We start from the raw sequence: 25,700 nt of genomic DNA, 5'->3' as shown, positions 1-25,700 counted from the left end.
AAACCACCAGTCTCAGAAAAGCAACTACTATAAAGATGCACAAGCCACCTGAAATATTTCCTATTTACAGCAGCACATCGACACAGAAACAACAGAACTTTGGTGACTTTCTAAATCATCACTCAGCCACACAAACCAGATTTCAGGCAGCAGCCCTCCAACACCGGGAAGAATTCCATGCCCTTCTCCAAACCGTGTTTCATGAGCAGTTCCTGACCCCAACACGCTGACAGCAACATAAAACCATGGAATGGTTTGGGCTGGAAGGGACCTTAAAGCCCATCCAGTGCCATGGCAGGGACACCTTCCAGCATCCCAGGCTGCTCCCAGCCCTGTCCAACCTGTCCTTGGACACTTGCAGGGATCCAGGGGCAGCCCCAGCTGCTCTGGGCTCCCTGTGCCAGGACCTGCCCACTCCCAAAGGGCAGCTGGGCCCTTCCACAGTCACACAGGTTTCTCAGGAGCTGCTGCCTCCAGTCACACCCAGCCAAGGAAGTTTGGATTCTCCACAGGGGAGACTCCTACCTGCCTTCCTCACCTGCTAGCAAAGGCAAAGCTGCTCTCTCCTGATGCTCACACCTTTAGAGGATCCCACTGTTAACCTGGGAGCAGACACAACCCAACACAGTGGTCCTTGATGCACACAAAGCAAAGGACTCAGCACAACCCAACCCTGCCTGCACACACCTGCCCGCCCCAGGAGCAGCCTGAGAACCAGGAGCACCTCGTTAAACCAAGCCCATGGCTGGCAGGGCTTCCCAAAGGTGTAACGAATCCCTCCCTGCTTTGTTTATGCATTACATGATGGCCTGGTTATGCACCTGAATGACAGCACCTTCCTGGGTAGCAGGTCTGGGAGCGCTTCAGAAGGACCTACACCAAGTTCTGATACATCCCTCACGCTACTGGAATGAAGAATTTCTCGGGGAAACGGTGCTCCAAAGCTGACATCAGGCAGCTCAGAACAGCACAAATGCTTCAAAGTCTGTCCTTGACCAGATACTGATTCTGGAATGCCACCACACCAGAAAAACTCAAAGGTCAGCTCTTATCTAAGCATGATGTAAACACATCTTTGTCTCTTGGGTGCTCTTACTTGAATCTCAGAGGTGGTCAGTGACACGGCCACTCACGGCCAGCAAGCTCCGAGACCCTGCCTGTGGCACAACTCCCACCAGAGGTCTAGGAGCAAACAGGGAAGGCAGGGGCAGCCAGAAACAATGCAGAACCAAAGGATGGTGACTGAGCAATAAGAAATGTACACAATCACTGAATTGCTGGGGATGGAAGGGACCTCTGGAGATCATCCAGTCCAAGCCCCTGCCAAGGCAGGGTCTCCTAAAGCAGGTTACAGAGCAACACGTCCAGGTGGGTTTGGAATGTCTCCATTACACAGATATTCCGTCTTGCTATCAAAATTAAAATACTCAGAGTTCACATCTTCCTTCTAAGAAGAAAATTCAGAAAGAAAAAAAAACAAATCCAGCCCTCCTTGAGCAGCCTCTGCACTCACACTAATGTACAACAACGGCTCTGTACCATCAGCTGGCCCAAGGCAGCTTCCCAGTGGAAAAATCATCTCTTTCCTTCCTGCCTCTTTGCACTGCTGGAAAAGAATGGTATTTAGAAGTGCTCAGAAGCTTGCACCAGCTCTTAAGGTTGACTTGAGGAGTTCCACTAACGAGCAGCAACACGCACCGAGCCTCAGCAGTGCCAGAGCTCGGGGCTGATGTCACAGCACCCATCCAACAGGACGGCCAATGCTGGGACGGCTCATTACCGAATACCCACAGGCACTAACTTTAAACGAGGTTTGGTGGGCCTGGCCTAGATGCCAGTGTGCATACAACATCAGCTTCAGAACCCAGAGACAATAGAGGGATCAGTCTTTTTATTAGCTTTCGAATCTTTGGCTTTTTAAAGAGTACTCAGAACGTGAAGGCATGACTAACGCGAAGGGCGGAAAAGTCAGCAAAGAATTTCACGCACCGTGTCTCTGAATGCTGCACTTCCTCTTGGGATTAAGGAGTGGCAAAGAAATTTCACTTTGCTAGACAACACGTGAAGCCATGAAACGCACAATATGGGAAATTTAGTATTATTTTGGACGGATTTTTAATCAAATGTCTCCTCCAATAACTACTACAGGACTTAGAAATACGATTCTACTACTAATCCCAACAGTAAGTTCGTGGATGTTTCTGAAACAGGAATAAAGTTAGTAAACTCTTGTTTCTAACAGCACAAGAACCTCTTTATGTCCACCCAGGAGAGATGACATGATCTTTGCCCTGGGAGAAACCCAAACTCAAGCCACATTTAAGACTTCACATGCAGAAATTCATCCTGCGCCACCATCCCAAAACATAATGTGACATTCAGCTGGAATTTGAGAGTCAAAAGCTGTAACATCTGGTTGTCTGCACTCATCCACGTGAGCTTGTTCTCGGAGGATGCTCAAGTGCCCACTGTCCACATGCACCCAGCTCAGTAAAATCTGTGTCACACAGCCCTCGACCAGTCACCAACACACTCCAACAGGTATCCAAATCCATTCTGGTATTTCTCCAGAGGGATCTGAACAATCCCAGGACAGCACTGGAATGCAGAAGCCCTGGTGACTATTTCTGGATGGGAAGGCCATTGGCATTCCAGCCAGGACCCCTGTGCCCATGCAGGGACCTTTTTGTTGACCGTAGCGATGCTTCACAGACTGAGGTTCAATAGGTCCACCAGGGTGGAAGAGATCATCTACTGATGCAAGCAAGATTTCACACAGACTAGACAGAATATGGCCTTTTAAGAGATTTTCGCAAAATAACTGTGGTATGCACTCCCAGGCAAAATTCTGCGTTTGGAACAAAATATTCCCTCCTTTCCTGACATGTCTCAAGACCTTTTGCCTTGGGAAGGATCTTCCTCCTCCACACACAAACTGACACCTAATACTTATGCAAACAGCATCCAGTTAACAACGTAATTATGAAGCTGTTGTCATCACTTAATGCACATCACAGACAAGAAGAAAATTCCCAGCAATAATTTCCCAGACTCAAGATGAGAAAACACTCGCTTCACACTTCCGCTGCCACTTGAACCAAATCCTTTCAGAGTGTTTTGTTCCGGGCAGTTCATTTAACAAATAAAATAATTCCCCAATCATAAATATGCTGTCAGCTACACAGACTCAGACTTTACACAACAGCTTTACAGCATATATTCCCATTGTAAAACAACACACAATTCTTTTCAGGAGACAGGACCAAAGCATCTTGGAGAGAACTGCTAATGGCATTCCAGGTTTGTATCTGCAGCTCACACCACTCCGGCCAGCCATTATTTCCACTACTTGCTGCTCCACAAACACCAAAGACTATTTCCAGAAAGCATGAGGAAACTTATCTTCAGTGCTGCATGTGCTGCAAATCACACCACAGTAGTTTTAACAATTCTTTGACCTAAGACCATCCGAAATTCAAGGTTCCTACAAAAACCGTATTTCCATCTTCCACCTTGCTCCCCACCACCAAAAAGAAACAAGAGAGCGCTACTTACAGCGGTACGTGGGGCTGTTCTGGGTCTGCTTTGGTCAGTTCCTCCTCCTCAACGTCCGACTCTCCCCCCGAGCTGCTGTCAGTGACATCCGAGTCAAAGGCCTGCTCGCTGCATCTCAAGTTGGCCATGCCACTGGCCGTGAATCTCTCCAGTTCCTCTGATATTGAATCACTCTTCAGGAAGTTGCTGAGGCCTTCTGAAGTAACTGTCTCGCTGGCAGCTTTCCTCAAGGCTGCTTCTGCTTTTCTGGTCAGCATCAGCTGGCTCCGATGCCTCAGGGGGTCCAAAGCTGGAAGCTTGCTCAGCGTTTTCTCCAAGAAGCCGCCCAACTGCTGCTGGATGTGTCTCTCCACCTGCTTCGCCTGCACCACCTGCAAGCGCTTCTGCAGCCGCCGGGCTCGGCTCTCGATGTCCGCCTGACGCCGCAGCAGGGCCCTCGTCCTCATCTCCGAGTCCAGGGCGCTGTGGTGACCGGGCAGCGGAGAAGGTTTCTGCTCCTCCAGCTTGCCGCTCCCCAAGTCGGAGCGAGTGGCGACGCCGGGCGCCCGCGTCTCCCCGCTGCCGCCCTCGAGCCCCCACTGCTGCTCGGCGGAATTAAGGGAAGATTTATTTGCAGTGCTATTATTGCTAAAGGGAGTTGCGTGCTCCGCATCAAGGCTTCTGTGTGGAAGAGTGCAATTGGTCAACCCGGTCTTCAGGTCCCCCAATTCAGAACCTCCCGTGTTATAGTCAACAGTCTGGAGGGCAGCAGAAGGAGGAGCGCACTTCCCGCCATTCAGAGAATTAGAGTTCTCATGGTCTGAATTAGTACTTTTGGCCAATTTCTTGGCCAAGCCGTTCACAGGCGCTTGCGGGAGAGGTGGCTGGCTATTAGTACTCATTGTTTTTAGATTCTCCAAAGTGAATTCCAACACCGGTTGCCTTCCCAACAGATCACTTGTTTTCAAAAAGGACTGAGATAAGAGAGAGTGAGATTTAAGGACTGTCTGCTTGTTGAAGACTCCTTGCAGCTTCAGAGGCTCTTTTGAAGAGACAGATGTTACATCCGAGCAGAGATAAGAGGCCACTAGCGGCTGCAGCTTGCCCAGCTCTTCCTTGGTAGGGTTGTTTCGGAAATCTAGACTGGGATCCTCCGGAGCAATGGCTTTCCTTTTGGTGCCGTTGGCAGCCAGGAGGATGTTGCCGGCGTTGCCGTTGCTCTCGGCACTGCCAGGCGACAAGGTGGAGGACGGGGGAGCCAGCTTGAATCGGATGTGGTGAGCTTCGGCTGCTGCGTCAGTGAGAGCGGGCGCCATCGCAGCCATTCAGCACAGAGACACGGGAAGTCCAGCCTCTCCCGCTGCCGAGGCCAGCTCCACTGCCTCCCACTGCCGCTCCCGAGGGCAGCCTGCACGGGGAAGGCAAAAGACACGGTCAGGCACTGCGCTGGGAGGGGATAAATCAAACGCTCTGCACCACGGCGGCGGGGCGCGGATGCGGCGCTCGCGCTTCAGCACGCCGAGCGCAGCCCCGCTCCCCCTGGGAGCCCCGGCCGCGCTCAGCAGAGCCAGGAGGGCACCAGGCAGCTGGGAACACAACAGGAACACGCAACCCGGTCCTCCAGAACCCCAGCATCTCCCAGAGTTAATGCCTGACATACTGCTGCTCCCATCTTTCAGTCTATCCACGAGCACACCAGAAGCCTTCCAGGCCTCCGTGGAAGCTCCGACCCTGGACGCTCCTATTCTTCAATGCCAGCAGCTCACCAACTTCATCATTAAAATCCCTGAGCTACACCTATGAAATCGTTCTCAGTGCTTCTACTGCCAGCTCAGGGGTCTTAAAAATGACAAATTTGACTATAACATGTAAGACAGAGAGGGCTTGAGGGGAACAAATCTCCATATGCTTAAACTCCCAGTGGCTGAAGAAACCTCAGCGCTTCCCTGAAACTTGGATTTCAAGAAAGTCACTTCCCTTGTGTATATGAAACCTACTTTCCCAGAAGTACATTTCCGAATGAGCCAGGTGATTTCCAGTGTTAGCAATTCCCATTTCTCTTTCAAGAGCATGGATAAAGATTAACCCACACACACAGAGAGCAGTTCTACACTGACTGTCAGACCAAGCCTGGGTTTAACTCAACTAAATCAAACAAATTAGGAGAAATAACTAAAGACTCTTCGTTTCTCTACACTGCAGCCTCTTCCCATCCACCTTCAAGTCCCTGGTCATTCACTCACTTTCCCTACCACTAAAACTGTCAGTGTTTTTAAATGCCTTTTTTAAATTGTATTCAAATAATCCATAGCATTGGCTGTACTGCCAGTGAAACAGTTACCTGATTTTCCTTTTACTACTGAAGTTATTTGGCATCTTCATAAATTATTTCAATGTCAGCTTTATAATAAAGTTGCCCTGATCTCTTGCCTGATATGCCAATCCCCTAATTTCACATAAGTTTGCATAAGCTTGTTGTAGCTGTTTATTAACACACCCCAATGATCAAATTAATGCACCACTTTTCAGGAAAAGCAAGGACTGCCTAAAGTTTTAATATGTTTAACAAAGAAAATTTCACAGCCAGTTTTGTTTCTGGGCTCATCCAGCTGCTCCCAACATCAGATCCAGGTGCTTCTCCATAACAGGGACCAGAAAGACATCAAGGATGAAAATCAAAGTACTAGAACCTGAATTTTTGTGAGAAGTCAGACACGAGTTAGAGAAACAAACTCACATTCCCATGGAGGGAAGGCTTGAAATTATTTGCCCTGTGTGGTTTCTACTGAGTACATACATTGGTCAACTGCCCAGCTCTCACCAGGTCCAAAATACAAACCCCCCAGCAGCCCTAGAATCCCAAGATGATTTTGGTTGAAAGTCACCCTGAAGCTCCATCCAGTTCCACCCCCACTCCCCTGCTGCCCACCCTGGGGGACCAGCCCAGGGGATGGGGGGCTCCTGGCATTGCTCATGTCCAGCCTCTCACCCACCAGCCCTTCTCTCCATCTCTCCATCCTCCAGCCTGGATTGATCCCGAGGGCTGTCCCCACCCAGCTACAGCACCCTGCTATCAGTCTTTCTAACCCACTCTGCACAAAATCCAGTTAGGTGACACACAAGGAGGAGACAAGGAAGGAATAATACACTCTCCAGAGGAACAGACTTAAAAAAAGCTGTTGCAGCAGAAATATCAAGATGCTGGAGGTGTGTTCAGGCTTCCCAAGCCCCCCGCTCACAGAACCTACGGTATTCTGTAATCGACTACACTTTATCCTTACTAAAAAAGGATCTGCATGTCTAAAAGTTTAGGCCACACTCACTGAAAATGGCTTTTAGTCACCATTTGCATCCATAAATAAAAACTGAACATGCCTATTCAGGGGAAAAAAGGAAAAAAAAAAACTTGCAGGGAACTTTCCACTTGTAGCTACGACACCCTTGGGAGAGGAGGGAGGAAGACTGTCAGAATAAAGACTTCCTCCACTCCAGCCTCCTTCCAAGACCTTCACTAGAGACGCACACCCTGGGAATGACAGCCCCTGACAGGTTCCCAGTTCTGCAGAAACACGTGGGTTTCCCTTCCAGAGGAAACTCAGGCTCAGGGCTCTCCACCACAGTTACCACGAGACATCGACAGTGGCTCTGGAAACACCCAGCTGCAAAAAGAGCAAAACCCCTCCCCTCGGTGCTAAATGACTCTTCATGAACGTGTCTGCAACTGCAGCCAGCCAGGAGTTTGCAGGAGTTGCAGGCTGAAGAGAGTTCTAATTTGTAGGTCATCAACTTAAATTAACAGAAGTGGGAAACGGAAGCAAAACTTTGACACTGCCTTTTCCTCCGGGTTAGCAAACCCACTTGAAAACAGCAAATCCTCCTGCTAAGCTACTGCAAACCTCCTTGGCTCCACTGATCGTTGAGTGGACAGCATTTAGAATACTTTGGAAGCCTGGAAAGCCTCCCCTAAGAATAAGGCTTTGTTCTAGTAGCCTAAAGATGACCTCCAAAAGTTATTTGGTCTATTTTTTGTATTTTATTTAAGTTCTTATAAACTCTGTGTGTGTGCCGGACAGCACTGGCTTCTCTAACATTGAATTAGATCGCGACTTTTATGAGCAAGCCCCGGAAAAGACATTAAGGAACATTTTTAAGTATGTTCCCTCCTTCTGTTTATAAGCGCTGGTTGTTATTAAAGCTGTATTACACTCATCAGGAATTTATTCCTAACAGGGAAGGAGAAGGTGTTAAAGCATCTCTGAGGAAGGAGAACAAAGAAAAGGAAAGGTCACAGAATGGGAAGGGAAGGTCATTCACACAGTCCTAAGAACTTTTAGAGCATTCTGGTAAGTCTTACAGTAATTCCAAGAATTATTCCCGATCTGTTGCCTGCCCCTGGAACCCAAACTGTGCTGGCGAGTTCTACTGAAGCTGCTGTCACCCAACAGTATTAGCAGATCCATGTGAGCACCCACAGGTCCCTTTTCTCACTATTTCCCTGCCAAAGGTCTTTAATTCCCAGCACTCAAGGTGACACACGTGGGCACAAGAGGTTCCTGCTCTGGCACAAAGCCCCGCTGGTAGAGAAGTGCCAGAGCTCTGGACACTGCTCCAGCTCCACCACCGCAGCTCAACTCCAGCCCAGCCTTCAGCAGCCGTGCTGCAACCCCTGAACTGGACCTGGCTTGGGAAGATCCAAGAGGAGCTGCCTCTGAAGGCCAACGTGGTGTTTACGCCGTGTCTTAGGCTAACACTGAATGAACGTTTTTCATTTTCCCTTTAGAAGTAGAGCACTGCCAGAGCACTTAGCAGTAATTAACAGAGCCAAGATGAAAGGCTGCAGCAAGCAGGTAAAACCAGGGTAACCTAACTCACCCATCCTCCCTCAGTCCCCAGGAGCGCACGGGAGCTCCTCAGGGGGCTCCAGCCCCAACTCCACTACCCAACAACCCTAATTCTTAAACACTGAGCAGAGGGAGGAGCGGGAATACGGCCGAGGCAGCGATGGGAAGTCAGAGGGGCAGCAGGAACACACCCAGTCACATTACACCCCGCAGTAGTCCGGGGTCATGACACCCCTGAAAACAATCCCCTGGCGTGCTGACTTATTCAACACCCTCTGCTTCTAAAACCCAACCTTACAATCACACACTGAGACGAGAACTGGGTTTCCAAGCACAGGATTTTGTGCAGTACCTCAGAAAATAAGCCCAAAACAAACACAGGAAGTTTTGGCTCTCTGAATTCTTTGCGGAAAGAATTTCTTGGTGAGAAACCAGGCACTGTGCTTCCAGTGAGCTCCGAGCACCGGACACAGGAGGCACCTGCCTGAACTCACTCCAGTCTGCCTCTGGAAGGGCTGTCCATGCTCTCCTCCCAGACATCAATCCCACCGTGGCACCCACCTGGCTCCATCACCTGTGCCCTCCATCCCTCCCTGCACCTCCTGGCCACACACACACATCTACCTCGTATTTATGTTCCTGGATTATGGTTTAAATCCCTGACAATATCCCAAATTCCTGCACTACTGCACCCTGAAACCCCTTCACCCCGAGCTCTGTCCTCCCCAACAGTCATTTATCTCCTGACGTACACAAAGGTGCTGTCAGAAGCAATAAAAGCAAAGTTACCCTGAAGGAAGTGAGCATTTTACCAATTCCCACTTCCCCTCTCCTCCCCCACTAGAAATCAACAGTGCAGCCAACTTCTGAACCTGTGTGGTTACAAATATGTTTCAGTCAAAAAAGCAAAACAAAGCACACACAAAAAAAACCCCCAAAGTTGCTAAAATAAAATCCCTCTACACTTCATTTTGCAAGTAAAACAGATCATCTGTGCTAACCTCAGCAGGTAACAACACACAACAACTCCCTGAGCCCTACAAATATTTTCCACAACCACAATGTCCAACTACCAAAGTTATGACTGTTGTGCGTAACAGATTCTCTGTGTGCCTTCTGCTATCACCTCTCAACATTCTGTAGTTGTAAGACAGGCGTTTACCAATTTAGAAAGGGATTTACATGAGAAGCAACTCTCAAAGCTTTAATTAAGGAAACGTGACAGGCAAGTACAGGACGATCACCTTATTGATAAGCCAGTTATCACGTGCAGACTGCGTGCTTGCAATGACCCACATTTGGGAAACGGGCTCTTTTTTTTGAATATTAATTTAAAAAAAGGTTAAGAACATACACAAGAACCACAGATTTCTACAATACACACGTGAGTACATTCCACAGCTATTAACACTACAGACTTGCACATAGGGAAAAATTTCTCCCACGGAAAAATAAGACTTTTAATAGTAAGGACATCCCAGAAATATTGCTGAGCTCCACTTTTATTTGTTTCCAAAGAGAAGCCCTCGAGGTTAAACTAAAAGCTGCTGTTTCCACTTCCTTGTCCACATGAGTGGCAGGGTCTGGTCAACTCTGAGATCTCCTTCTGCAAGAATAATTCTTTTACACCTGTGAATTCTCACTGGATATAAATAAACCAAACCAATTGCATCATCTGAGGTAAAGGAGATTTCATCAATATGATGTCACAAAGCAAAACAGAAGCCAAAAGGCAAGACCAGCTGTCATCTCTGTCAAAAAAATCTGGAAAAGGGAATAATTAAAAGCAAGAATGCCTTCACCTGGAAAGTTAAGTGTTGGGAGATAAAAATCCCCATTGCTGTTAAGCTACTCTTCAGAACAAAGTTGCCGTTGAGAATCAAATCACAAGAAATGTGGTTCAAAAATAATAATGGGATAGCTGCAGAAAGCAGCAGCCTGTCAGAGACACAAAATAAAAAATAAAATAAAATTTTAAAAAGCTTCAATTGTGAAATCCGGGTCTCCCCATGCAGTATCAGAAAGATTTTGTTTTTCTTTTGCATAATCTGGGCAAGTTGCCCAGGAAATATGAAAAACTGAACTCAGGACTCAGGGAGCAAGTTAAACAAAAAACAGAATTGCCTTTTAATTTTAAAGACACATTTTCATTCACTAGGTACAGTCATACCCACCTTTGCTCAAAAGCATATAACTGTTCCAAAAACTCTTAACACTGCCCCCCCACTCCATAAAGTGGCACCACCTTAATACTTCATGTTTTATATTTAGTATTTTAGAACAAAGCATAGACTGTCACCAAAACTCCTTTGGAGTGCCCTGGGGTAACTGGCCACGTCCTCAAGAAGAAATAAGAGCCCAGAGAGGAGCAGAGCTCAGTGTCCCAAATCACCAGATCCCTGCCCAAATCTGGCAGCCAAGTTTAAAGCCTTTATTCTGCCTGGAGTTCAGGGGTCGGCTGCTCAGGACACCAGCGCTCAGCCAACTGCACATCCCAGCTCCTCCTGCTCCTGGGATCGGAGAGGGCACAGCCCACCACGACCACCACGGCAGCGACCAGAAACACCACCATGAGAACCCCCGGGCAGAGACACTCGCGTAATCCAAGGTAATGTTCGCTCACACATCACGGGCAATAATTACACCCTGAGCTGGGCTTGCTCTTCCTCGTTTAGTGCAAAGCAACCTCACAGTAACCTCCCCATCACATCCTCTGTCGCTGCAGACCTTGACAGGAAGTTATAAAGATTTCAGAGAGATGTTTCCCAACGTTTCAGAGCTGAAAATGAGAAATCTTTAAGGTCCACCTTCTGCTAAGGCCTCTGAGACCTGAAGCAGCTCCCAATACAGAAATATATATTTCAATTAAACTTTTCTTTCCAGTAAATCTGAAAAAAAATAAGTTTGCAGCAAGAGATTAACTCAGGCACAGATGAGGATGAAGCCTGCTCAGGCTGACAGCTAACCCCGTTTCCCCTCCTGAGATTTGATTTTGTTACCTTTCTCCCTCATTTTATCAGATAAACAGCACAGTTTCATAACTAAATTCAGATACTGCACTGTCAAAACTCTGCTCTCCAGAATTAAGTCCTCCCAGCCATTAAGATCTCCCATTTCTCCATTTGTCTCACTCTCCAAACTCTGGCAGTCACCTGCTGGCTGCACCTCGTGGCAGGAGAGAGAGACCCAGACTGGTTTTCTAATTTCCTTTAAAAAACCTGAACTAGGCCTTCTCCAAACCCTCCTCTTCCAAAAACACAGCTCTGAACTCAGGCAGACGAGGACACGCGCAGGCTTTAATGGAATTATGTTTACTCAAGTCCTGCATCACCCAGACTCTTGCTGATTTGGGTATGACAACTCCTGGCCCAGCTGAGAAAGAACAGAAAGCTTTTATTCCAATTTAAACGATTTGTCACAGAAAACTGCATCCTCAAACGCGCAGCCAAACTCCTGTTTACAGGGAAGGATTTTCAAACCGAGTCTTTGGTGCTTTTCATTCCAGATAGACATTGTATTCCTGGAAGTCATGAGCAGGGACATGGTATTTATAAAATGCAGCAGCGGAAACGCTGCTTCTCAGATCACCTGCCACTGCAACTGCTGCTCAGAGCTCTTTCTAATGGAAGGATAAACACTGAGAAGAGAGGCAGGTGTGCGCAACTTATTCATTATTTGGTCTCACCACCATGTGATCCACCTGAGACCCTTTAAGGAATTAAACTCCAAGTTAGGCCTAAGTTGACCCACCTGTTTCTCTCATAGTCCAGTTTAAAAAAAAAAAAAAAAAAATCAAACAAACAAACAGAAAAATGCAACATCAAGCGCTCACCTACTCTCAAAAAACAGTCCCAGAAGAAGGTCATTTTCCAGAAGAGGAAAAATCTATGGAAGGGGATGGGGAGAAGGCCCATAAATGAAAATATCTGCTGCTTGCCCTTTGATTAGGGGTCGGGCCTAAGAATCCTCAGGCCTTATCTTTACCTTGCTGTCCACTGAGTCTCATCCTCCCGGGAAAAGCCTTCTGAGGTTTCTAGGGACAGGCAGCAAGTGGAGCCTGAGCAGGGAAGGGTGGAGTGCTGGAACTCCAGAGACAGTCTTTGTTCCGGGCGTTCATTAGATAATGGCAGTGGCCTTCACCAAAACACAAGTTATAAACAGGGCAAAAAGGAAGTGACTTTGGTCACAGAACTGCTCAGTTTTCACCCCTGCCTTGCATGATGTCAGACTCTCACCAGCTCTCCGGTTACCGGATGATCTCCGAGAGCAAATGGGACTGAAATACAGCATTTAAAAAAAAAAAAAAAAATAAAAGGCAAAAGAGGGGGGAAAAAAGGCGTAAGAGAAACCCACAGCCACATCTGCCTGGTCATCTGCTGCTTTATCACCTCTGACGAGAGAACACAAGTCATTCCTCATTGCTAAATCATTACAAATCAGCTATAACAGTACCACAACCAAGTTCCACAATTAACTGCTCCTGCAGCATATCAATCCATTAAACCCTGCACAGCTGTGCTACCTTGGCAGTGTGGCTACAGGAGAAAAAACAAAAAAACAAAACAAAAAACCCCCCATCCCTGTCGCGCCAAAAGGCAAAAGCCAGGCTCTGCTGCGAACCGAGCTCCGAGGCAGCACCAGCCCGGGCTCCCCTCCGCTGCCCCCGGCCCCTCTCTGCTCCATCGCCCCCTCCGCCGGTTTAAAACGCCGCTGACTTCTCAATTAAAGAAAAAAAAAAAAAAAATTATATATATAATCAGCTTGAAGAGCGTCGCTGTTCCCGTGCCAGAATGGGAAATGCAAGAGGATACGCTAAAGCGGGGAAGAGCATCAGAGGTTCCTCCATGAAAACAAAGGCTATAAAAAGGACAAATATGGTTTTAAAGAGAAAACGCCTGCACACAAACAGATCCCGGGACTGCCAGGCCCGGCAGAGGTTCAGTGGCACACGCTGCCACACCTCAACCACCTCCAGAATGTTTTATCCCCCGTAGAGCGGGACCGACCCACAGCGGAGTCCTTCCCGACTTTCCCACCCCGAGAAAAGGCGCTTCCTCCTCACCTTATTTTTAGAGGCACAAAGCACCCCGTACACAACACATGACATGATGTAACCACCAACACGGCCGTGGCACGAAACCAGTTCAAAATATAATGGTCAGTCAAAACAAATAAAAAAAAAAAAAAAACAACCAAAAAACCCTGCAGTTCCTCCCATATCCTGACCGGTTTCATGGAAAACTACAGTTTGTCATTCAAGTGCATTTTACATAACAGGGAATATAATCTATGGAGTGCCTGCCTTCTGCTCCACCTGGACACAAATTTAAGGAGAGGAGAGATGACACCTCGGTTTGGAAGGTGGGTCTGATTTTTGGGGAGAAAATAAGTTTAGTTCCCAATATATTTAGCTGCTTTATTTTTCCTCCTACTTGACCCCCATTTATATCCCAAATGATGGAAATTTCTCCGTAACCAAGCACTGGAAGATGCTAATCCCGTGCTGGAAGTAAACACACACACACACACACACGTAGGGATCACGGAAAGCATTTCAGGAGAGCCAGACTCTTCCAGCTTGTTTTGGGGGAAATAATCCTGGATCGGCAGGGCCGGGTTCGAAACAAATAAAATACAAAATGCCCGGTTGGAAAGTAGATACAGGGGAACGGTTTTGGGAGCTCGAAGGCACCTGGAAAATGACGCTATTGTGCAGCCCGGGAGCAGGGAGAGGGCCCGGTGACACGGCTCCCGCCGGTGACAGCCCACCGGGATTACCGGCACCGCTCCGCTCCTGTTTTCCAGGCGGATTTGGGGCCGCGGGACCTGCTACCTCCACGCGTTTTGCAAGCTTTGAGGTTATGCAATTTAATTTTTTTTTTTTTTTCTGTTTACTTTTAAAACTTCGCGTGTGCCCCCCCCCCACCACCACCCCACCCCAGCCCCCCCCAACCCTTTCCCCCCAGGTTAGGGAACAGTGCCCCCCCCCCCCCTTCCTCCCGTCCCTACCCCTCCCCGGGGGCAGCGGCCACGTGAGAGGCCCCGACCCGACCCTGCGGGACCCCCGGGCACGGAATTTCAATTTAAAGCGGCGCCGCCGCCCCCCCGCCCGCGGCGCTCCCCGCTCCCGCCCCGGGGAGACGCAGCACCGGGGGCGGCGGGCGGGGAGCGGGGACGGGGGGGTGCGGGGCGGCTCTCCTGCCGCGACCCCCGCACTTTCCGCCGCACCGGGGAGGGGAAGGGCAGGGAAGGGGGGGCTCGGAGAAGTTGGGGCGCGGCGGCGGCGGGGGCCCGGCGGGGCGCGGCGGCTCTAACAAAGGGGCGGCGGGGGAGGCGCGGCGGGCGCGGGGCGGCGGGCGCGGGGCGAGCGGCACCTACCACGTGACGAGCGGCGAGCGCGGTCCGGGCGGGCTCGGCCGCGGCGAAACGGGCGCAGTTCGCAAACAAACCGAGCGGGCCCCCCCGGGACGAGGGGCGGCAGCCGCGGCGCCGCCACCCCCGGCGCCCCCCCCGCCCGCCCCGGCGGAACGGGGGATGGGCTCGCCCGTCTCCCTCGGCGGCCGCAGTGCTGGGGGTGGGTGGGGGGGGGGAGGGGGGGAGCGGGGCCCCCCCGCCCCCGGGTCGGAGCGCTGGGGCGGAGCGGGCGCTGCGGCGCTTCTCGTCGGCGCGCCCGGTCCCCCCCTGCTCCGGGCGAGCGCGGCGGCGGCGCGGCTCGAAAATGGCGGCCGGGCTCCTTCCCTGCCCTCCCCCTCCCGTCAGCCGGAGAATGCACCGGGGGGAAGGAGGAGGAGGACGGGGAGGAGGCGGAGGGGGGGGGGGGGGCGGGGGGCGCCGCCGCAGCGCCCCCGGCGGCCGCGCCGAGCAGCGCAGCCCGCGCCCGCCCGCAGCCGGGGGGCCCCGCCGAGCGCCCGCCGCGGCCGCGCGGAGGAGCTGCAGTGCGGGAGGGGAGGGGAAGGGGCGGGCACCGGCACCGCCGCCGCCGCCGGAGAGGGAGGGAGGGAGGGAGGGAGGGGAAGGGGAGGGAGGGGCGGACCCGCCGCCTTTTGTCCGCCCGCCGCGGCCCCGCCGTTGCGGGAGGCTGCGCTCCCCGCCGGGCACCGCCAGGGGGAGCCCGCGGCGGCGCGCGGGGCACGCCGGGAGTTGGAGTCCGCCCGCGCCCGGGGACACGCAGGACGCGGCGCTGCGGGAACGCCGCTGGTTTAACACCGTTTTAACCGTTTCTCGCCCAAAATGCACGGCACCGCCCGCTCTGCCACAGCAAGCCCGCTCCCGGGAAAAACAGAAAAAAACCCCGACTTTCGCCGTTGAAGTGTTTCCCCGCAAAACTGCACGTCACGCTCTCCCGCGTCCACCCGCAGCCCCAATGCTGGCTGGTCTCGCCTTGCTCCTGCCACGGTTCCCGGCTTCATTCCCAGGAAATCTGCCCGAAGGCTCCCCAGCCGGGCTCCGGGGCTCTCCCCGGCTCCAGACAGGGTTTGGGGACACAGCCTGGCATAGAGGGGTCCTCCCACGGCCCCCCGGCTCCTTCCCCTCCGTCACACGGGACACTCCAAGAGCAAGAAAGAATTCCTTTGGGACTGCAGAAACCATTTCACCTCTTTGACCTTCAAAAGCCACTTTGCAGGCGGGTGACACTGACTGTCCCCAAGCACGGACAGAGCCCACACCCCCGGCACTCTCGGGGTGCCACAAACCCACTGGAAATTCCTGCCAGGCAAAGGCTCTTCCCTGCTCTGGCAGCGGCTTTGGGGCTGGATCTCCCTCAGCCAGAACACTGCTCTGCTGCCTCTACAGCAGGAATGCAGCTCTGCCAAGAAAAAAGTGCTTTAGATCATCATTTGCCTGCAAAAAAGAGCTACAGCAGTGCCAGCTGTGGTCACTGTCACAGAGGAGACCCTGCCCCGGGGAGCTGCACTTAAGGAAAAACAAATCCTGTCCTGCTCGACTGCAGAATTAGGTAAGGAGGAATCCTCTTTCCAGTGTGGACAATCCTGGCCTGGATTATGCAGCACACACAGAGAAGTTTATTTCCTCCTCGTGGTTCAAATCCCAGCACCACACAAGGTGTTTCGATACCACACAAGCAATTGCAGAACGCCCGGAGCTGGGAGGGAGCCCCAAGGATCAGAGTCCAACTCCTGGCCCTGCACAGGAATCCCACCACGTGCCTGAGCAGTGCTCCCTTCCTCCAAAAAGCATTTGGAGATACAGACTCGAGACACTACTGTTGCTCTTTAAAATCCAATATATTGCTTAACAAATCCCACCACGGCACTGTCATCACAGCCGGGTTTTTCGGGCCAGGGAATTCACATTTCATCATTTTTCTAAGGGTGTGTGCGACCACCTGGGCTTGCAGCCAGAGCCACCCCAGAGGTCTCTGCTGACCACACAAATGCTCAGAACACAGCTTACACCTAAGTGTTTTTCCAAGAAAAATACTCAGCTAAGGACAGCAGTGAGATTAATGCTGGGTTTTATGCCCTAGCAGGGAGCTGCAGACAACCAGCTCCACTCCTGTGCTTGCAGTCTCAGCTGTCCCCTCCGTGACGGCCGTTCCTCATCCCCACACGCCCCCAGGCTCAGCACTCTCATGCAGTACCTTAAAAAAAATGAGTGTAGAGACCTGGAACAGGGCTTTAGGTCAGTGATGAAACAGTGCCAAGGAGGACAGCAGGGCAGTGTGTTATCAGCAGCCCCACATCCAGCACCAAACGGGGTCACACACTGAACACAATCTATTCTTAAGGGTAACAAAAATACCGTTTCTGAAAGACAATTGCTGAGGAACTCAGCAGCTGCACACTCTCTCCGGATGTCCTCACCTCACTTGGAGAGAATTTTAGGAACCCAGGACACAGGACCCTATGATGGCATGCAAACCTCACTGGTTTTTTAATGTGTCTTGAATGAGAGCTCAGCTGAAAAGCAGAAGTAGCAAGAAATGTGGTTTTATACTGGAACAGAAGAGCGAGGACAATCTGTTCTGGAGGAAGTTAAAAGAAATTCCTGTGCAATAAAGTTTCTGATCTTTTGTTCATTCTTTGGTGCAGGATTTTCTGCTGAGGCACAGACCAAGAGCCCAGATTCCAGCCTGACATTCCAGTGCGGGTCTGGATCTTCCTGCAGCACAGACACAGCTGCAGCTGCAGCTTCCATCGTCCAGCCTGATCTGGAGATGATGTAGCAAAAATTGCTGTGCAGTCTAAAATAACACAGCCTGGCCTCTGGCACCTTCCCTGGCCCTGCCAGTCTGAGTTTCCCACTCAAAACTGTGCCACAGCTGGCCACTCCTGGAGCAGCCACCTACCTGTCCCTCACACAGGATGTTCCTGATCTGGAGATGCTCCACACGAACCAGAGCGGCTCTCCCCAGTGAAGCCACATTTTTAACAGCATCATCCTTTGAATTTCCCTCTTCTGCAAAGCATCCAGAACACTCAAACCACAGTATCTGGTGAGGGCTGTGTACCCAGCTACTCACACCTAATTGTTACCTCATCTTTCCATGTATTAATTCTCATTATTTGCTCTGATTGGACTGGCCTCAGAAATTTAACAGTCTCTATACAATAAGTATATGGATAGCTGTACATAAAATAGCCCTTAAGTGTTATTATTTATGGCTTTTGAGCCAAACCCATGCTATTTCACTTTGGGAAACATCCTGAACGTGGGAAAGGTGGATGGCCACTAAACAACACAATGATGAGAGAGTCCCTACAGATACAACCACAACTTTTGCATCTTCATTTGCAACTTCACCCTAACAAAAAGCAGTGAACTCAACTGTGAGTGGCCCCAGAAACTTCAGATGGTTCAAAACATTTCTGGTTTAAAGCTAAATATAGATAAGCTGTAGCAACAAGAGATCTTTGCAGTAATTGTTGCCTGTTAATCTTCTTCACCAGAACCATGGCAAGGAAGGCTCTCCTTAGCTGGGACTGGCACAGCACGTGCCAGGCAGCTATTCTGGAAATATTCACTAAACAGGAAAGAAAAAGGACAAAGTCCTTAAAAAACAGCAAGTAGAAGCACATGAAGGCAAACAGCAGAGAGGCTGGTAAAGCTCAGTAACCCCTCCGTGCTGTATCCTAAGGTGAGCTACAAACCTGGATCTTCCTTGGGGAATTCTGGATCAGTGGAGTTTTAGTTTGCTTGGTAAGGACAGGAAATGAATGTGCTGCTCACAGAGAGCCAAGTGATCAATCTAAGTTCAACTGCTTGCCTGAAAACCCCCTCAATGATTCAGATGGAGCCACTTGATACAGACATTCAGAATTCCAAAGATAACGTGGTGGAATCCCAGAATGGTTTGGGTTGGGAGGAACCTTCGAGAGACCATCCATGGGCAGGGACACCTTCCACCATCCCAGGCTGCTCCAAGCCCCATCCAGCCTGGCCTTGGACACTTGCAGGGATCCAGGGGCAGCCCCAGCTGCTCTGGGCACCCTGTGCCAGGGACTGCCCACCCTCACAGGGAGGAATTTCTTCCTAATACCCAATCTAAACCTACTCTCTGTTAGTTTAAAGCCTTTCCTTTTTCCTGTCATTCCAAGCCCTTGTTGCTTCTTTTCATGCTGGAGTATCTGCTCCACAGACCACAGGCACCTCTCAAAGCCACCCAGGTCACTCAAGGATACCCAGGTGAGGGGGGAAATTGTTTAAAATACTGCCAAGTCCAGGGGCTCTGTCACTGTGACACACTAAGATACTTTGAATCCATTAAGGTTTCGACTGTGAAGTGTATTTCTGTGGCTTCCACAGCGATGTGAGCCTGAGGAATGTTGGACTGTTTAACGAAGGTAACAAACTTCACCCCAGTGTGTTAGAGCCCCCGCCAAAGGCGTTGGTCCCATTGTGCCAAGTCCTCAAATCCTCCCTCGCTGTTGCATCAGGCCAAAGCACATCGGACAGAAAAAGCTCCACAGAGTCCCGGTAGGAGCTTCTACTTGTACCAGCTTGGGGAGCACAGAGAAGCTCTTCCCAAAGAGCCACATCTGGCTGGGTACTCACAATAAACCACCCTGCATTCCTAAGCTGTTACTCCAGCTGGGGATTGACAGCTGGATACCAGCACGGAGCTGAGAGGGAAAATGGGTTTACACCCGCTGCACAACTCAACCCTTTCTCCCTCTTCCCCTTGGAAAGTCTTGGTCCTCTTTCCTTTATCCCCAAGCCATGGCTAAGTCTCACAGAAAGTCTTCATAGGTTCAATCTGCACCAAATCCTGCACCTTACACTCCCTGTGTGAATCAACAGTGAACCCAGGACTCCCAAATCCAGCCTCCTGTCCCTCTGCCACAAGCAATACTAACACCAGTTTTAAAAGTCCCTGTTTGCTGATTCATGTCACAGCCCTCTTTTCCACGTGACTTTACTCAGATCCACTACAAGAATTAGTTTCTATTTCTGCTGTAGGGCACTTGGAACAATTCTATTGCTGTTTGGATTTCCAGGCTTGGAGGAAAAAATTACCATGCCATTGGCAGCTACTCATAATTCAGTTTAATCCCAAACTGGAGCAGCATCTTAACCAGACTGAATCATAGCTGATAACCAGGATATTAGATGAATTACTCCTGTGGTTATGCTGAACCACCCTCTTGTGATAAGGGCTGTGTTCTGAGACCCTCTGTTCCAGAAATAACCCAGACTGCAGGTCTGAGCCCAGAGTGTCAGTGCTTCACACAAATTCCTCAGTCCCAGACAAATCCACCTGCCTGCACACCCTGGGCAACACAGCCAGAAATCAGAATTCAGAGGTGAAAAAGTCCTGTCTCTACCTGCTCTTATTAACAATGCTTCCTATGACAAGTCCAGCACGGGAGGATGGGAGCTCAGGCAAGCACAGGGAAATGGCACCGGGCAAGAGGAGGCAGCGAGTCCCCGTTCTGTGACCACAGCACAGCTGGAGCCGGAGCAGCACAGCTGGGAAGGACCAGGCAGGGCTTCCTGCTCCTCTGCTCCCACAAACCTCCTGCCCCTCTGAGGAGCTTCATAAAATTTAAGGGCTATAACTGAGCTGGTCTCTTCTATAAATAAAACGTTGTGGCAATACTGGGTGCTAGGAGCTGGAGCACAAGTGGGGGATACCGGTGAGAACAGCCCTCAGACAGGTCCTAGCAGAGCTGTAAAGCAATTCAGCTTGTGACACGCTCAACACACTCCGAAAAAACAAGGTCCAGCAAGATCCTCCCCGAACGTCTCTCAGCAGGGCTGCCCAGGGATGCAGCAGCAGCAGCACACACAGGCACTGCTCCTTCCCCTCAGCTCCTGCCGCCTCATGGGAGGCAGAAAGGATCCAGCAGTTCCTTCCCTGCTCCATCAGGAAAACCCTGCCAAACCCTCTTGAATCTGGGGCACCTCCCGCAGCCTCCCCAGCCACGATCCCAAAGCAGCACCATCTCCCCATCCCACAGGGGCTGCAGCTCTCTTAAATCTTTCTGGGTTTTCTCCTCCAGTTTTCCAGACTAAGGAGCTGGAATTTGAATAAATGGGATGCTCACAGGGCTGACAACATCCCAGTGCCCACGTGGGTGAGAGGCTCCACACAGGCACACATCAAAGCCCAACACATCAGCACGGGGCGCTTTGGAAATAAAGACGGGTCTGCAGAGAAGTTATCTCCTAATTCCCACCAGGGTGAGCAGGACTTGTAACAACACGGATTTCCAAAGTATTTTGTGATAACTTCCAAAATGCACAACAGGGAGATTTAATTCCATTTTTAAAGCCCACAAAACAACTCGCTGTTATTCTGTGTACAAAGACCAAGAGCTTTGCTGCTGTGTTGGCCAACTGGAGATCAGATACCACAGCAGATTTGTGCAAGGTCAGTGTGAACGGATTGAGATAAGATTTTTGGTTTTCCCATTACGAGAGAATTTGTCTAAATTCAGCCTCAATAACTGGCCTAAAGTCAGGCTGCTTTGGCTTGTAGATTTATGAAATGAGGGAAATATCCTTCCCTTTAGCACTTCTCTTCAGGTTTTATTCAGCTGCACGGAACTAAATTCCTACACCTGAGTGTTTTGGACACATTTTTAAATGTGTAATAACATCAGCAAGGCAAGAGGTCACTTTTCTAAAGAAGCACTAACAAACCCTCACCAGACTCCACTCCCCACGGCTGCCTCACACATGGGGAAACCAGAGGGACAGAAATGTGAGCAGGGAACTCCGGCTTTAGACCTTCAGTTTTCACAGGACAAAGCCAAGACCCCTCTGACAGGTGTACACAAAACTCTTCTGATGCTGTAAATACGCATATAAACCAGACGGAATCAGCAAATTAAAAGGACCTTAGTGCAAACCTGGGGTTTAAAGATGAACACAATAAAGAAAGGGAAAAAAAAGAAGTTCTTTTTCTGGGCAAGTCATGCCTTGATGTCTCGATGCTGCTGCACACAAGGACAGGTAACACCTGTAAATACACACACACACTCCCAAAAGGAGCCTCCACTCTCCAATCTCTTCACTACAGGAACGGCTCCGGAGAGAGAAACACCCCGTACACACACACAGGACGAATCCACGCTTCCAGCCATAATGCTAAACCTCCATTTTAAAGTTCTGCATCAGCCAAGAAACTACGTGCAGGGCTCCAGCCTCATCCTGCACGGTCAGGAACCAACGCAGCACCTGCCAAAGCACCAGAGCACCCCCGACCCTGCCGGCACCGGAGAGCCCCGAGCGCCCAGGGCAGCGGGGCAGGCGGGACGTACCTTGCTGGGCATCTTGGCCAGGCCCATCCTCACACCTGCGCTCCAGGTGGGCAGCCGGCGGCACGGGGACGGCCTCCGGAATCCTGCCGGCCTCCGCCGACGCCGGCCGGGATGGAAGTTTCTTATTTATTTACTCGAAGAGGTTAGGAAAATCCAGGTGCTGGGGAGAGAAAGGGCTGTCACAAGGGGGCCCTGCCGCCCCCTCCCACCGTTAGCTCCATCCCGCCCCGGGCCGGGCGGCGGGGCCGGGCCCGGCAGCGCTCGCAGCGCGGCCCGGGGGGCGCAGGGGGGGCCGGGGGCTGTCCCCAACCCCCCGATCCTTCTCGAAGCCCCCCGGGCCCGGCCTCGCCTCCCCGGGCTAAAATGGAGGCGCGGGGCGGGCGGGGGGGGGGGGGTCCCCGCTCCACACGGAGCCGGCCGGGCCCGGCCCCCCGGGGCAGCGCGGCGGGGCGGAGCTCCCCCGGCGCCCCGGGCCCGGCGCCCACCGCGACCCTGCCCTCGACCCCCAACTCCCGGGCGGGAGGAACCGCCCGCCGCCCCCCACCCCCCCCCTCCTCCAGCCCCTCCGCGGGCCCGGGCCCCGCGGCCAAGTTGCGGGACGGCGGGGCCGGGGCTGCCCGCGGGGGCGGCGACCCCCGGGCCGTGCGCGGCCCCCCCGGCGCCCCCCGCCCGCGCCGCGCCCTCTCCTACCTGCGCCGCTCCGCCGCCTTCAAGCGGGGACCTTCCGCCCTCCCCCGCGCCCATTGGCTGCGCGCGGGGCATGGGCGCGTCCCATTGGCTGAGGCCGCGTCAATCAGGCGCGAGGGGCGGGGCGGGCGGTGATTGATGCGGTGCCGCCGCTCGGCCCCTGCCCCGCGCCCCCCGCGCCCCCCCCCCCCGCACCCGCCCCCGCCCGGGACCCCCCCACCCCGCCCCCGGCTCCGCTCCCAACCGGGGGTCCCGGGCTCGCCGCCGCCCCCCGGGGCAGCCGCGGGTCCGGCCGGGCCGCGGGAGAGGCGGGCGGGGGGCGGCGGGGGCGGCCCCGGGTACGGGGTGGGGGACGGGCCGAGGAGGGGGACGCGGGGCGCCGGTGTCCCGCAGGTGGCACCGGGGCGGGAGCCGGGGGGCGCACGGGGAGTCCCGCGGGCCCTAGGCCACTCGTGCCCCGTGCGGGGCGCGGGTCCCGCAGCGAGGAGGGAGCGGCCGGGGGAGCGGGAGGTGCCGCCGGGACAGCGAGCCCCGGCGCGGGTGACGGGGGCTGCGGTCCCGCCGGGGACACCGGGCCCTGTCCCACGGGTGGCTCCGGGCCCGTGTCCCACAGGTGAGGCAGGGCCCGCGGCTCCTGCGTGGCCCTGGGCCTGTGTCCCGTGGCTGCCGCGGGTCGCTGTCGCACGGGTCGCACCGGGCCGGTGTCCCACGGGTGAGAGCAGAGCCCTGCCCCACCGGGGACACCGCGGCTGCGGCACTGCTGCCCCGTGTGCCCCCAGCCGTGGTCCCCAAGGTTCCAGGGCACAGGAGCCAGCAGCAGCTCCCTCGGCCTCAGGGTCATCCATCCCACTGCCATCGTCTTCTTCTTCTCGACACGGGAAACTCCTCCAATGGCTTCTCCTGAACGCTGATGTGGGGCACAGCCATGGAGCTCTTCATCTGCTTTTTAAAATTGTCCTTGTATTGTTATCCCAGCCCCAGGACAGGTTTAATTAAAATAAAACGCTCAACTCTATGTCCCACAGGCCAAAAAGCAGGGGAGCTCCTTCACTTCTCTCTGCTGGTCCTGGGCAATGAGAGTTGGTGTTTCCCTTTGGGAAGAGGCCTCAAAGCCCATCCTGTTCCACTGTCCCAGGCTGCTCCCAGCCCTGTCCAACCTGGCCTTGGACAATTCCAGGGACCCAGGGGCAGCCACAGCTTCTCTGGGCACCCTGTGCCAGGACCTTGCCAAACTCTGAGTAAAGAATTTCCTCCTAACATCTAATCTAAAACTCTCTCAGGTTAAAGTGGTTCCCCCTCTTGCTACCTCTAAAAAGTTACTCTCCCTCCTTTTTTCTAAGCCCCTTTCAGGACTGGAAGGATGTTTCTCCAAATACACTGCTAGAGGTGGCCATCCTGATCCCACAGAGCAGCTGCGTTCACTGTCCCTGCTCCCCTTCCCCAAGGAAGGTGAAACAAAGCCAGGTTGTTTTTCCTGGTTAGCCAGGAAAATCCAGACTATGACCTTATTCTGCAGGTGACAAAGTTTAAAAGCACTAGGATCCCTGCCTTAGAAAAAATCCCAGTTCTGCTCCATTAAAAATAAAAAGCAATTCCTGGTCGTGGATCAGCTCTCACTCACAGACTCGGACAGAGGGACAGAAAATAAGATGTTGCAGCAACAAACTCAGCAGTGAACAACAGAACAAGTGCAGAGCTCAGTAAGATGTAGGTGTTCCTAAACATCTCCCAGTGTCCTATGATTCAGCCCTGGAATTTCAGTGGATAAATCCAACTTCAGCACCGCTTTGCCTTTCTCTGGAGGCACCTAAAGCTCAGCCTGCCCCCAGCAAAGCCCAGGCCCAGCTCCAGCAGCCAGCCCCAGCCCACATGGAGAGGTTGAAACGAGGCACAGGAATTAACAGAAGCATGGGAGAAAACAGGGGGAAGCAATGGGGAAGGGGTTCATCTCCGTGCTGCTTGTACAGCCAAAATCAGCTCTCAAAAATTGCTGGATTAGGCTGGGCAAGAATGGGTGGTAAAAGGTTCAGTCCAAGTTGACTACACGCAGCAGGAGGAATTCCTGCACAGCCATGAGCTTTCCTGGAAAGCTTTTCCTCCAGCTCTGGAAGTATGAGACTGTAATAAATAAATAAATTCTCCACTCAGCAAAACAACTGCAGCCACAGGGTGGGGACCTGTTATAGAAGGCAGGAAAAAATGAAAATAAAACTAACCTGCTCCATAGCCAAGAGCTTCTTGACTCTCCTGTCGCTGCGGGGTGGAAAGTGAGGATGAGCAGCAACAACTTCTCTGGGCAACCCGAGCCAGGGCCCCACCAGGAACAATTCCTGCCCAATATCCCATCCATCCCTGTGTCCTGTCCCTCCTTCCCTTGTCCCCAGTCCCTCTCCAGCTTTCCCTGGAGTCCTCCCTTCTCCAGGGGAACATTCCCAGCCTGGCCCCTGAGCGGCTCCATGGCCCTGTCAGGATTTGCTCCAGGTCCTTACACCCAGTGTCACACCTGTGTCACACCTTCCACCTCACCCAAAATTCCAGCCAGGACCTCGCAGCCCACTCGGAGAGGCGTGGTAGATTTACAGGTGACAGGTGGAGGCCAGGATAGCACAGGACAGAAAAGAGCCCCGTGCACCCCAAGGTGCCCTTAGACCCTTCCCAACCTCTGTCACTGAAGGACAAACCCCACCCCTGACCCAAAGCACCTGGGGCTATAAGCCTGCTTTTAAAAGTAATTTATTTGGATTTTCCACATCCTTTCATGAATTGCAAATATATTAACAGAAAAGACTTTTCCCCCCTAGGTCTGTACAGTTTTTGAAATTAAAAAAAAAAAAACAAAAACAAAACCAAGAAAAGCCCCCCCCCCGCCAAAAAAAAAAAAAAGACATTACATTGTTTCAATGCAAATAGT

At 52.2% G+C, this 25,700-nt stretch overlaps 1 protein-coding gene across 4 annotated transcripts in view; it reads right to left on the bottom strand.

The window, feature by feature from the left end:
• KANSL1 (KAT8 regulatory NSL complex subunit 1) overlaps positions 1–22,342 on the bottom strand; it is a 75,335-nt gene extending 52,993 nt beyond the window's left edge. For 3 of the 4 annotated variants that reach the window (XM_040087145.2, XM_040087147.2, XM_040087148.2), the window contains exons 1-2: positions 22,103–22,342; positions 3,556–4,942 (exon numbers count right to left, since the gene is read on the bottom strand). In XM_040087145.2, the coding sequence (XP_039943079.1) occupies positions 3,556–4,859 (1,304 nt within the window). In that variant the 5' untranslated portion in view covers positions 4,860–4,942; positions 22,103–22,342. Of the gene's footprint in view, positions 1–3,555; positions 4,943–14,753; positions 14,852–22,102 lie in introns of those variants that run through there. The other variant, XM_040087146.2, reaches the window with a different exon arrangement.
• Positions 22,343–25,700: the final 3,358 nt, after the last annotated feature.

Source organism: Hirundo rustica, chromosome 27, assembly GCF_015227805.2.
Source record: "Hirundo rustica isolate bHirRus1 chromosome 27, bHirRus1.pri.v3, whole genome shotgun sequence".
In the NCBI taxonomy this organism is placed as follows: domain Eukaryota; kingdom Metazoa; phylum Chordata; class Aves; order Passeriformes; family Hirundinidae; genus Hirundo; species Hirundo rustica.
Note: the sequence above shows the minus strand (reverse complement) of the source record. Positions and strands in the feature narration are given on the sequence as shown.